General features: G+C 48.0%; 1 protein-coding gene across 4 annotated transcripts in view; it reads right to left on the bottom strand.

The window, feature by feature from the left end:
• The window catches only part of znf536 (zinc finger protein 536), a 170,179-nt gene that overhangs the window by 44,265 nt on the left and 112,911 nt on the right, over nt 1-13,003 (bottom strand). For all 4 annotated transcript variants that reach the window (XM_027004754.2, XM_035520830.1, XM_027004756.2 and 1 more), the window contains one exon: nt 6,438-8,096. In XM_027004754.2, the coding sequence (XP_026860555.2) occupies nt 6,438-8,096 (1,659 nt within the window). The remainder of the gene's footprint in view (nt 1-6,437; nt 8,097-13,003) is intronic.

The raw sequence follows: 13,003 nt of genomic DNA, 5'->3' as shown, positions 1-13,003 counted from the left end.
ACTAGCGTAACTTAAAGTGTTTGGTGTTTCTTAAAATGCACAATCGTTGTGTGTGAAGCATGTAACAAGCATATCTCAAACGGATTGAGAGTTTGTGCATTGGGCAGTAGATTCATCCAGTGCACTGCACATGAGCAATGGGTTGTGATGTGTATGTGTGTTTTGACTCTCACCCCACTCGTGTGCGTGTGTGTGTGTGTGTGTGTGTGTGTGTGGGTGGGTGGGTGGGTGTGTGTGTGTATGTGCGTGTGTGTGAGTGGGTGGGTGTAAAGGAAGGACCTAAAGCAGCCCGTGTGAACATGCTCTGCCTGGCCCAACCACCATATGGTTTTAATTAACATAATGGCTTTAAAGAACCTGTTCAGAAGGACACACATATGAGCCTTTTAGTACCATGTTCATTGGTTACTGTAAAAATAGCCAGAGAGAGAGAGAGGGAAAGGGAGAGAGAGAGAGGCTAGAGGCTGACAGGCAGACAGAAAACAGAGCACTGTCTCTGACCTGGACTGGGCTGAGGTCGTGACCCGCCCGGGGAGAGAGGCTGATCCTACAGCCTCCTGACAGTGATAATTGGCCACTAGTGACATGAACACTGCTTACAAGCAAGAAGACAACCAACCACCAACCCCCCCCACCCACCCCCACCCATGCTTCCCAAGACACACACACACACAAACACAGAGGGAGGGAGAGAAAGACGAATTGGTGAGCAGATTGGCAGAATCGAGAAGGAAGAAAATGCTTCGAATTCCTACAGTACACTTACACATCTGTGGTTTTCTACTTTACGCTTTTTCCCCTCTACTTTTCACAGCCTAGTTTGTGGGCTTGACAAATGCCGCCGATTTACTGGCCTCTCTTTTAGCACTTGAGCTTTTGCACTCGAACTGAGCAAGTGTGCGCCGATGTATTCAGGAGCCACTGAAGACTGATAGAGCCGTAGGGAGATTCTTCTCTTAAAGAAATAAAGACTGACAGAACAGGGAAGAGTCCTTTACGTCTTTCTGAGTCTCACTCCGTCTCTCTCCTTTATATTCATGCGTCCCTCTCTGTCCCCCCCAGTTGGTCTGTCTTTGCTTACATCTCCTATAACCCGCTATTTTATTGGACTTATTCCCCTCTCTTGGGCAACTTCCTCCTCCCTTCCCACCTCGCCCTCTATCCTTCTTTCTCCCTCGTTCATCTGTCATTCTCGCTGAGTGGTTTGGAAAGAATGGGGGCAGGGTTCATTGCCTTTCCACCAGGGGGTGTCATGGCCCTATGAACTAGGCTCAGAGAGAGTAGCCACCCCCCCCCGTCTGGCTACTGCTTGGCCCCTCCCTCTCTCTCTCTCTCTCTCTCTCTCTCTCCTGTCTTCACTTGAGGAATGTCTTGACTGGGTGGCAAAAGTGTCTGGAGGGTGGCAGTCCTGCAGCTGCCAGCGGTAAACACCTGTAGGCGCTCCTCTGATGGGGGTGCCAGGAGTGTACGCGCCTCGGAGGCTCCCGCTGCTCATGCCGTGCCGTGCCCTGCTCGCTGACCTCATGGTGGGCAGCCCAGCCGTGTCACCTCCCCCCACACACATGCACGCAGATAAGCAGTCAGCGCCATCACCGCCGGCCTGCGTGCCGGCATACCCGAACGCGCGCGCACACACGCGGACTCAAGTACGATCGTGGGAGGTAAACAAAAGCAGGGGCATTTTTCACGGTGCCTAATGGAGCCGAGAGAGGGCGATTTGAGATAACCGCTTTACCCAGCAATCAGCAACAACAGGAGCAATGACAACGATGACAACTGCAACGACAGGGCTGGGCTGACGACAGATCGGCCTGGAGAGAGAGAGAGAGAGAGGGAGGGAGAGAGAGTGAGAGAGGGAGAGAGAGAGAGAGAGAGAGAGAGAGGGAGAGAGAGAGAGAGGGAGGGAGAGAGAGAGAGAGAGAGGGAGGGAGAGAGGGAGGGAGAGAGAGAGAGAGAGGGAGGGAGAGAGAGAAAGAGAGAGAGAGGGAGGGAGAGGGAGAGAGAGAGGGAGGGAGAGGGAGAGAGAGAGAAGGGAGGGGGAGGGAGGGAGGGAGAGACAGAAACAGAGAGAGAAGGATCGGGCGAGAGCAAGTAAACATGCGCGCGCATGCATGACCGAGCGCCGCTGATCTCATCACTGCCCCCCCCCCCCTCCACTGAGCTGAGTGGCACTTCAACATAGCTGTAAGAGATCTTTTCTCTTAGCCAACATGGGCCAGGATTTCAGACACAAATTGAGTTTGTGTTCCTGGACTGAGTTGCGTAGTCAGTGGAGACTCCTGCTGAAAATCTATTTTATCGTAGCGTCAAGCTACAGCAGAGCGCGGTTTCTCCATCACTATCACTTAATAAAACAACAAACAAAACAAACAAACAAAAACAAGTCATAAACAAATATAAACAATCCAAAAATGCTGTATGACTCACTTTGTAATCTCACAAATCTGGAATTAAGTAGGGTCTAAAAATGTACACATTATGTTTGAGAGTGAGGGAAACTAGTCTGCTCTGACTCTAAACTCTTTGTTGTAGCATGTGAGCATGGTGATTCACCGTGGTGATTCAACACAGCAGGCCCTTCGCAAAATCAAGCTCAGTTGAAATTTACAACCGCCTGCAGCCATGAAACTGTCAGTCAGCGGTTTACATGGCTTGGGCAAGCTCCACTTGAAATGTTCAAACTGGCTCTCCTTGCCTTCGTCTGATCTTATTGGACAAATACCGTATTGTATCCCCTTACATCATAAACACTGCGACGATATTAACTACTGGTGGTGGTTGTCATGTGAGATACGTACAGGGGCTTATTTTAGATTCTGAGAAAATGCTTAACAATTGAAGATGTACAATGTATACATAAAGATATACCACTGACACAATTGGGTATTGATTACATGATAGCTTTACACAATGCCCTCGCCAGCACAGCAGAACAGAGCCATTAAGATAGCTGAAGAATACACGTCTAATCGGCTGGGCCACAAATAGGCCACGACATCATGGAGAATTCAGCACCCAGCTGCACAGATTCCTTTGAGTAATAAGGCATGCAGCACTACCATCGTCAAAATGCATATTGCACGATAAAGCTCTGAAAAAGACACTGGAGAAAACAGGGTTTAGCTTGCTGTGTGTGTGTGCGTGTGTGTGTGTGTGTGTGTGTGTGTGTGTGTTTGTATGTGATAAAGTCTAATGGAGAGAGAATATGGGAACATTATAAACATACTGTAGTCTACTATATGTCACATGCTGTGTCAGTACCCTGCCCTTAAATGTGCTAATCTGAAGCACATCACTTTACCTTGAGTCATTCCCCTACCGAAGCCACGCATGGAGGTCTGCAGAGCCCCGATTCAACGAAGAATTTCAAATATTCCTGATTTATGTTCTATTTGCATACAAACCTAATGCAAAACCACTTCAGCTAATCACATTTTGCCTGATTTTGATTGAATTTTTTGGAGGGGTCCTCGCCTGTTCTTCTAACCCAGCTGAAAATAACTCCACTGGATATGGTACAGTCAGTCTTATGGCAGATCACTGTGGGCAGATGGGAGAGCGTCCACGGTTATTTTACATCAGCAGTGCATAACATCTGCACACAATCCACCGACATGCACTGCACTTGTTAAGGCCTTTCTTCTGCTCCTCACTGTATATTTAGCTACTGTTCATATTGATTTACTCAGCTGTAATGCTTGTGGACTGTGTGGACGCAATACCAGTTGGTCAGTATTAAATGGCTATTGACTGTATGGCTTGCTCCTGGGTTATTGCGGTCTGGAGCCTAAAGGGTGAAGCACAAGAGATGCTTCAGCGGTCTGGATTGGGGTGGATAGTTGGCACATGTACGCCCAGCTGTGCTCGCGAGCAGGGGACAAGCGAACGTGGGAAGAGGGAGAGAGGAAAGAACTTCAGCAGCCAACAAGCCCGCCCTGCCTCTTTATGCTGCTCTGTCTCGTCTCTTTCTTCCTCTCAATCACACACACACACACACACACGCACACACACGCACACACACACGCACACGCGCACGCGCACACGCACGCGCACGCGCACACGCACACGCACACGCACACGCACACACACACGCACACACACACACACACACACACACGCACACGCGCACACACACACACACACGCACACATATGCACGCACCCACCCCCATACATTGTAAAACTGATGTTCCAAGACTGCTGCTAGCACTTCTATGTACCTCCCAGTGAGAAATAAGATGTGTGTTTGTTCGATATTCTCCTCACTTGCTTAATGCTCTATGTGGATGTACCACGGACACGGCAGTGCTCGGTCCCTGCACTCGTCACCGCCACGCGACCGTTTAACCACCAGCACTGAGTGGCTTTTAAAAAAAGCGAGAAAAAAAAGTTCAACAATAAAACTTTTGTCCTGGAGACAAAGCCTGATCTGTAAAGGTCAGCGTCTTGCATAGCAGTAGGAGAAGAGTGCGTCACCAAGACAATTTTCAAATGCCTTTTTTGATTAAAGAAGGATATTACAACATGATATATCTACCATGTGGACAGGAAAAAAACAAAAACAAAAAAATGACAACAAAAAACTAAATGTCATTAATTTTCTGTCCAGTGAATGACCCTCACTGAATATTAAAAATGCAACAGGTTCCTCCATGACAGACATATTTTCCATAAATGAAAGGTCAAATGAGGCATTAATTGTTAATGTAAACTGTTTTGACGGTAGGGAATGAAACGCACACCACTTCCCTTTCTACTGCACAACAGCTCCTCCCTCGTCACGAGAGACAACGCTGACCTATTCACACTCCCATTACCCTCCGCACACTCGAAGTCGTTTCCAACAGAAACGGTCCTCTAAACCCTTACATATGTAAAGGCCCAAAGATTGGGCAATCTCACTGGTTACTGCTTTAAAACAAAAATTCTGTACCGCGTAGGTGTGTAAACATGATTAGGGTGGGTGGCCGTAGCTCTGTGAAGCGGTTATTGACTCACAAGCCCCGTCACATCCACTGACGTGAGCGTGAGTGACTCACGGTCGCTCGATAGGAGTGTTAAACAGTGACCCAAATGTCACAAAACAACAGCACTGCCCATGGCGTCTTCCCTTACATTCGCTTCCTATACCAAAACACCTCTAATGACGTGCACTGAAGGGTGTGTAGCAGTACAGGGATAATCGCTGTTTCCGTCTTATATCGTAGTCAGTGTTGATTAATTCCTGTTTACTAATCAAGTACAATGCACAATGCAAAAACGCAAAGTACAGTTACCTTAACAAGCATGCGATTGTTCATGGTTAGCAGAACAGGCACATTTGTGTGAATGGAGCTGCTTAATAAAATAAGTCTTAAAAAAATGTTCGGCTTTCTTTTATTCTCCTTAATCTTCCGTCTATTTGCAGTAGGACTGTTTTCCTTGGAGCAAAAATGTCTGCCTTTCTCCGCCATGTTTGCCGACTACAAGCAATAACACTAATGTAAAGCTTCAAAAACTAAGAGACTGTCTCAATATGCTGTTTGAAAATTAGTCTCTGCTCTTAATGAATAATATATTAAGACAGAGAGCAAAATGGAATATACATACATTATATTGGCAGACAGTTTTATTTCGGCAAAATGAATAGCATTAACTCCTAGAAATACCTGCCCGGTGTTTCGGAGGGAAAAGTAATACCCAGGAGCAAGACTCTGCGGGCCGTAGTGCTCACTTACCTTAAACTACTAGGGGCCGACCCGTGCTACAAGTTCAATTCACCGAGTATTTTTTCATTTGCGGTTTTATATCGCTGAAATGTCTGAAAGGGCACAGTGAAATGTGCTAGTCTCAAGGAGCACTAGTAACGCTTGCAGAGTCATGAAAGCTGACAGTTCATTTTTCACAGGGCCATAGATCTTGGACTCTTATAAAGTAATGGGCTTTAGGGAGAGGTCTTATGAAAGCTACGATAGTTAAGTGCTGTGTGCAAGAGATGACATGAGGAGCGAGAGGTCCTGCTCTCCTCTAAAGCAGATACCCTGCTCTCCTCTAAAGCAGGGATAGAGGGGGGTGGGTGGGGGGAGGAGAGCAGGAGGGGGGGTGAAGCCAGAGTAATATAAAATAGTAATAAAGATTAATCTGTTGCTGCTTGTCAGCCCGATGGTCTCTAAACTTGCTTGAAATGAGGTTGAGATCGTTCAGAAGCAAATTTGGCTGCTCTGCTGAGAGGCTGTTGGGGTGTTTGTAGCTGTGGGAGCAGCACCGCGTGTGAACAGCGGTGTGTGTATTTGTGCGGCGTGAGAGCTTATCACTGCAATGTGCCTCTCAGTCTCAATACTCAGGAAAAATGCGAGGATGGCAGAAAGTGTGGCTTACAGTGAGTGCACCACATGTCTGCAGTACGTGCGCCTACATGCAAACGTACTGAGGCCACAAAGAGGGGGATAGCTCACTCACCGGAGGGGTCGCCTCTCTTCATGCCGGATCCGGGTCCACCACCCGCTGCACTGGACCCACCGGTCAAGCCTCCGTTGAAGGCGGCGAGGCTCTCGGAGCTGTAGGCCCGCAGAACAGATAGCATGTTCATCTGATGCTCCAGGTGGGCCTGCTCAGGCTTCAGTAGGCCAGGCGGACCACCCGGAGAGGAGAGGAGACCCAGGCCCGGCTGTTGCTGCTGCCACTGTTTCTCCAGGGTAGGAGGCTGTGGTCTCCGAACATCCTTCCCAGACACGGGGGATTCAGGATGCATTCGGATGGCCCCGCGGTCTTCATCCTCTGTGTCCCCCACCTCCATGTCTTCGTCCTCCTCTGCCTCTGGGTCTTCATCATCAGAGCGTGTCTGCTGATTGCTGGCAGCGGGGTCACAAGGTGAGCCTTCTTGCCCCGCTTCATCATCCTCGGACTGGCCCCCTCGCTCCTCAGATGCCTCTATGTCACCGCAAGAGGCCTTGTCGGAGAGCTCATCCTGGCCGGCCATGTCACCAGCCTGACTTGACTGCTGGTCCAGGAATCCAGCTGGCCTCCTGGTGGGTCCATCATACAGGGGGCCAAAGGGCTTGTAGAAGTCGCTGGAGAATGCACCCATTGAGGCTCCACGTGGGTTCTGGTCCAGGTGGTTGGACCAAGCGCCTTGACTTTTCAGGTCTCCACACTCTGCTTCGCGCTCCCTTGAGGTGGGGCCCTCATGCAGGTGGAGGAGGCCTGGAGGTGGGGGGGCAAGGCTCGAGGCTTTGCCTGGGTGGGATGACTCGCCCAGGAGGTGTTCTTTAGCTTCTTTGCCTTGGCTGTGCTTGGCTTTTCCCAGGTGGTTGGCTTGCAGGTGCAGGGCCATCAGCTCCACCGAGGCTGTGGTGAAGGAGCAGAACAGGCAGCCGTGCCAGGCCACGTTGTCCTGGATGGTGACAGATGCCCCAGGTAGGGAACCCGCATCGGGCCTGACCGACAGGTCCAGGGGCTCATACTGGGAGCGGCCACCCTCGCTCGGCTTGGCGTCGCCGGGGTTCTCTTCCTGGCTGGCAGCCCTTTTGATCTTACGCTCGCTGCCCTCCAGGCCGAAGGGCTGGCCGTGCAGCTGGCCCTCACGCATCTCCTTCTCCTTCTTCATGGAGCTCAGCACAAAACTGTCCATGAAGGCCTGCAGGGAGCCCTGGAAGTTGACTCCATTGCCCACCATGCTCTGGTAGGCCCGGCCCAGGTCGGAGAAGCTGGCTGGGTTGTCACCTCCGACGGCTGGTCCCTCAGGGCTCTTCAGGCTCTCAGAGCTGGGCTCAGTCCCTGGGCCGTGGCGATCTCGCTCCCTATCGCGATCCCTCTCCCTGGGGGACAGCATGCCAGGTGAGGCCCACTGGTGCGGGAGCATCTGGCCCCCTCTAAAGTCGAGGCCGGAGGGCATCATCCCTTTGAAGACCCCGCGCAGGACGTCAGGGCGCGCAAAGACCCCGCTGCTGCCACTGTTGGTCTTGCCGTGGTCCTCCTTGTGGTCAGAGGATGGGGGGTGGTTGGCCGCAGGGGTGTTGCCATTCTGACGTTCCCGATGGTGACGCTCGAGGTGGTACTTCAGGGAAGCGGACTGCGTGCCAGCATAATCACAATGAGGGCATCTGTAGGGCTTCTCACCTGGAGATGAAGAGAAACGGAGAGGCAGAGACAAGGACAAGTAAAGGCAGGGAGAAGCAGATGCTGAGACCATATCAGTTCTCCAAGGAACAGAGATGCCCAACCAAGTCTGGAGGAAACAAAACAGGCGGACAACCAGGAAGAGAATAGGAAAAACAAGGACAACGTCCAGTCGCCCTGCCTTCCCTTATCCCATCAACAACTCAACAGTGTCCATCATCTGAAAACTGCCCATCATGCTGTTCAGGACAGTGTGGAGGGGTGGAGGCTTTCAATACGGCTCGATCCAGCCCCATCCAGCTCGACCGAGTGAGCCATCATTCACGTCAGCACCATAAAAAAACATTTCACCATATGGTGCCTTCAGTCCACTACAGAGATCATATTTTCAACTGACAACACAACTGTCTGGACGTTATCTCTGTTCATATGGGGGAGTGGAGTCAAGTGAGGGGATGATGGGGACTGCTCTTCCTCTCTCATCAACCCTCCACCACCCACCTCTCTCTCTCTCTCTCGGTCTTCTGCCCTCTCTCTTGGCTTTGTTCGCTGTCAGGCCTCTGCCTTGGTGGTGAGGTAGTGATTCCTTGGACATTCTCGATTTGGAGTTTATCATAAAGCAGATAAATCATGCTCTCTGCAGAAGCTCTCTCTATTCACCCCCAAGCGCAACTCTGACCTCGCAGCCCCAAAGTGTAATGCACTTCTAATAAACTGCCCTCATCTGAAACTCAGTGCGAGGCCGAGTGACACAAACGCGCACGAAATGTGCACATGTGCAGCACATGAGCGCTTCTAAAAAGCGACTTCAGGATGGGGATTAAGTAAAGCTGAGTGGAATGGAATGTGCCATAAAAGGCAGCGAGCGCGCAGAATGCAAGCACATGCAGGGGCTCACGGCAGAATGGGAGAAATGCACAGACAAAGGGGCCTCAATTGCATTTGCATGATCAGTTCAATATCTTGATATAAAATGCATCCTGCCAGCAATTCTAATGGGTCCAAAATGAAAGCCAGATTTGCAATCAATAAGCAATGAACAAAATGCTAGGCTTCATTTTTTTCCCTCTTTAAGCCATTGCTCGAAGGAATCACCGAAGCAGTGGAGTTGAAAAAGAGTGAGTGTAGTGAAATAGAAAAAAAAAGCAAAAATAAAAAGATTTGTCATGTTTGTCGTGTATTGTTTGCATGTGCATGCGTGTTTGTGTGTGTGTGTGTGTGTGTGTGTGTGTGTGTGTGTGTGTGTGTGTGTGTGTGTGTATATATATATATATATATATATATATATATATATATATATATATATATATAGCTATAAAATGTTTAGATTATACACATGGAAACCATTTTAAACTGAGAAAAAAAAATGTTGCATTGTTACGCAAGACTGAACTGAATGATTTAAGTCTGGCTCTGTAGTAAATCATGGATATAATTAGCAAATGGCATACTGCTCAAGTAATTTATCATTATTTGGAGGGCACCATTCCAGAAAAAGACTCGAAGATCTGCAGACCCACTACACATAGCTTCCCAAATGCAGGGCCACAAATACCAACTCAATACACCATTGATATGAGTAAGAGAGAAAGAGAGAAAGAGAGAGAGAAAGAGGAAGAGAGAGAACGAGAGGGAGTGTGTCTCATTTATTCTTTTACACTAGAGTGCGTTTGAGGCTTATATTCAAAATAAACCATACAAGATGAGCTTTTAACCCAATAAGTGCTTATCCTCTGAGCAGGATAACAGGGGCTTGGCCTGATTCAATAAGGAAACGTCCCTGATGCAAATGATCATTTTCAATTCCTTTAACTGGACAAAATGATATTCTGTGCACAAAATTAGAGCCAAATTAGAGTGATCTGCTTTCCCCCCTTTTATTCCTTCCACCCCAAGGTTGTGTTTTCACCCACGACAACAGTGGTGTTGTCATTGCACCAAGCACCACACAGAGTGCACATTAAAAACAAAGATCCACGTGCGTCAATAATCGGCAAAATGTCCAAACTGTCTGTAAGCAAAGGGTAAGCAAAAATGTAATCAAACTTTGATGTCATATCAGTATCTTTAAAGACAATAAGAAAGCTCTTTTCCTGCCTTTTTCTGTGTGTGTGTGTGTGCGTGTGTGTGTGTGCGTGTGTGCGTGTGTGCGGGCACGTGCATGGCGTGTTCTTTGTGCACCATTTGGACTCAGTAAGACATCTGCTCCATCATACGTCAGGGGCATGTGTGACATCTGGGGAATATACTGTATCCTGCCTTGCAACATTACACACAATTTACTGCTAAAGGTCATTATGTACCCGTTAATCCACTTTTAATTGATATCCGCACAAACAGCACAACCTCAGAGAAGCATAATGGATCGGCAAGGCACAGGGGTAGAGGAATTATTATTTTTCATCGTTTAAGATTCAAGCGAGAAAAAAAGGGAAAAAAAGTTTTCTTTCCAAAGCTTTGTCTCCCTGTTGATGGACTGTCTTAATAAAAATTGGGGAAAATACACATCAAATTGCCATCTGGCACTGTATGACAGTCTCGGTATAAATTATGGACAACTTTTGCTGAGAGTGGTACATATCTGTTCCCGCTTTGTAAGTTTACTTCAGTTTTGCCTTTTTGCGCTCCTCACTTGCAGGAGTCCGGTACAAACCCGATTTTCATCTGGAATTGTGCGATTTGTCACGACTCCATGGTAACCACACTGAATAAACACCCAGAGCCACTACAGAGGAGCAATTAAAATAGTTAATAGATATGACATACTTTAAGATGAATTTCCATATGGCTTTACATAATTGTGAAATGGCAAGCCATAGACCACGGGGAGGGAGAGATTGACTGGTCTGGAAAACTAACTTGTTTTTAATTTTTTTTAAAAGCCTCTTATGCAGTTTATTTGTGTAAAAACATGGAACCGAGAACATCAAGGTGCTTGTGTTCTCAAGCGCCCTTCACCGTAACTCTGGAAGTATTGTTTAGTTTCTAAATTGTCCTTTACTGTAAGGACCATTACTCCAGTTCATGCGTCCATTTCGAAGACTTTGAGAGAAATCACTCACCATACAGTAGCAAAATAAGCACCAGGAAGGCGAAATGATCCCTCCCTCGCGAGACGCCTCATATAAGGACACTTTGAAATCTAGCTTCACTGAACTAATATACCACCACCACAACAATGTATCAGACTAAACACGCATGTTAAACGTCCTACGACTCCGCCTGGGCCTCTGAACTAGAGTCTGCCGGGTGACCTTTGTCATTTACAGTGCTTATGGTTCGGAACGGGCCAGTGACTGACCCCAGACCCGTTCTTATTTGCTCACTCACTCTCTCTCTCTCTCTCTATCTCTCTCTCTCTCTCTCTCTCCCTCCCTCCCTCCCTCCCTCCCTCGAGCGAACTTTCGAAAATGCCTCCTCGGTTGTAGTCGACTCTGGGCAAACGCGTGGCGGCTTTCTGTCACCAAGGTGACTGGACACAGCACGATGACCACCTCTCCCCAGTTCCTCTTTAAATAAAGGTGATTCGGTCACTGCACCATCCTCCCCCCCCCCCCCCCCGCTCCCTCGAGTTATGCAGGGCCATTGTCAGGAGCAAAACCTTTTTAGTTTTCACCCACAGCTGCTTACTGCTAAATACTGCCTTGTCCAGAAGGGGACAATCTGTGTCTCTAATTGCTGTCACTGAAGCCTAGATTCATTATGTGACTTTCCCATTAAAATGTGAGCATTAATTTGTATAATGAAATATCACCCACTGCCGTGTTCATTAGCTGTGGCCCCACACTGTACGCCGCACAACGTTCGCTACCTAGAAAACTGCGCTTAATTTCACTAATGGATATTTTCCCACTCACTGTTGGAGAGGAAATTAATACTGTAACATTAGCTCTTTAACTTTTTGGAGAAATTTAAATTCACTTCATTCCTTTCAAGCCAGCGTTAGAGAGTCATTAATCTGGCATTGTGTTGCACAATGGCCTGGTCCCTGTCGGTAAGCAAAGCCATTGTGATGGACTAGCAGCACGTAGCCGCGAGCAAGCTTTTCTTCGTCCGCATGGCTGATTGTTTTAAATCAAGGTGAGGTGCTTGTTTGGGGTCACCAGCATCAGACTAGGCCCGATTAAAGGGAAGAGGGCCAGGCACTGAGGAAGAATGGAAGGTAGCTATTAATTGCTGATCTCAGATCAGACTCATAGGGCTAATGAAATTGTTTTAAAGGTGCAGTAAGTATTTGTGGAAAATTATTCTTGGATATATTGGACTGGAAGCAGCACCACCTCCCATTTGATCATTCCAAAAGATTTATGCTGTTCATTCATTCATTCATTCATTCATTCATTTAAAGATTAAAATTCCAGTAGTTTTATTTTTTAATATATACATTTACAGTGAGTGGAATGACACTTCACTTGGACAGTAATTTAGCTCTGCAAAAACTTTAAGTAAAGCTCCTGGATCTGTGCTTGATGTACAATTTTTAAAATGTACCATAAGGACAAAGCCTTTATGACAGTCCTCTGATTGATAACCATGGCCTACACATCTTGCAAACACATCAGGGCTTGTGTAAATTGCTGCATCGACAGACTGTGAGGAGTTGAGTCCGTAAACACACACAGACGCGTGCGCGCACACACACACACACACACCCACACCCACACAGGAGCATAGGCACTCACACATACGGGTCACCCCGGTTAGTGGAGTGACTGAGTGAGTTAACGGAGGCTCGGGACGAGGGCCTCTGTTTCCTCTGTGAAGAAATATGGCCCTTCTGGGGACCCTTACCCTCTTTTCAAAGCACGCATAACTCAAGCTCCCTCAGCTCGAAACATATTTCCCCACTCCACTCTCTGCTCCCCTGCTACGGGGACATAGCTGGGCTGGGCCCAGCCTAAAGCACT

The sequence above is a fragment of the Electrophorus electricus genome, chromosome 21 (assembly GCF_013358815.1).
Source record: "Electrophorus electricus isolate fEleEle1 chromosome 21, fEleEle1.pri, whole genome shotgun sequence".
Lineage (NCBI taxonomy): Eukaryota > Metazoa > Chordata > Actinopteri > Gymnotiformes > Gymnotidae > Electrophorus > Electrophorus electricus.
This window is presented reverse-complemented; position numbering and strand designations above follow the sequence as displayed.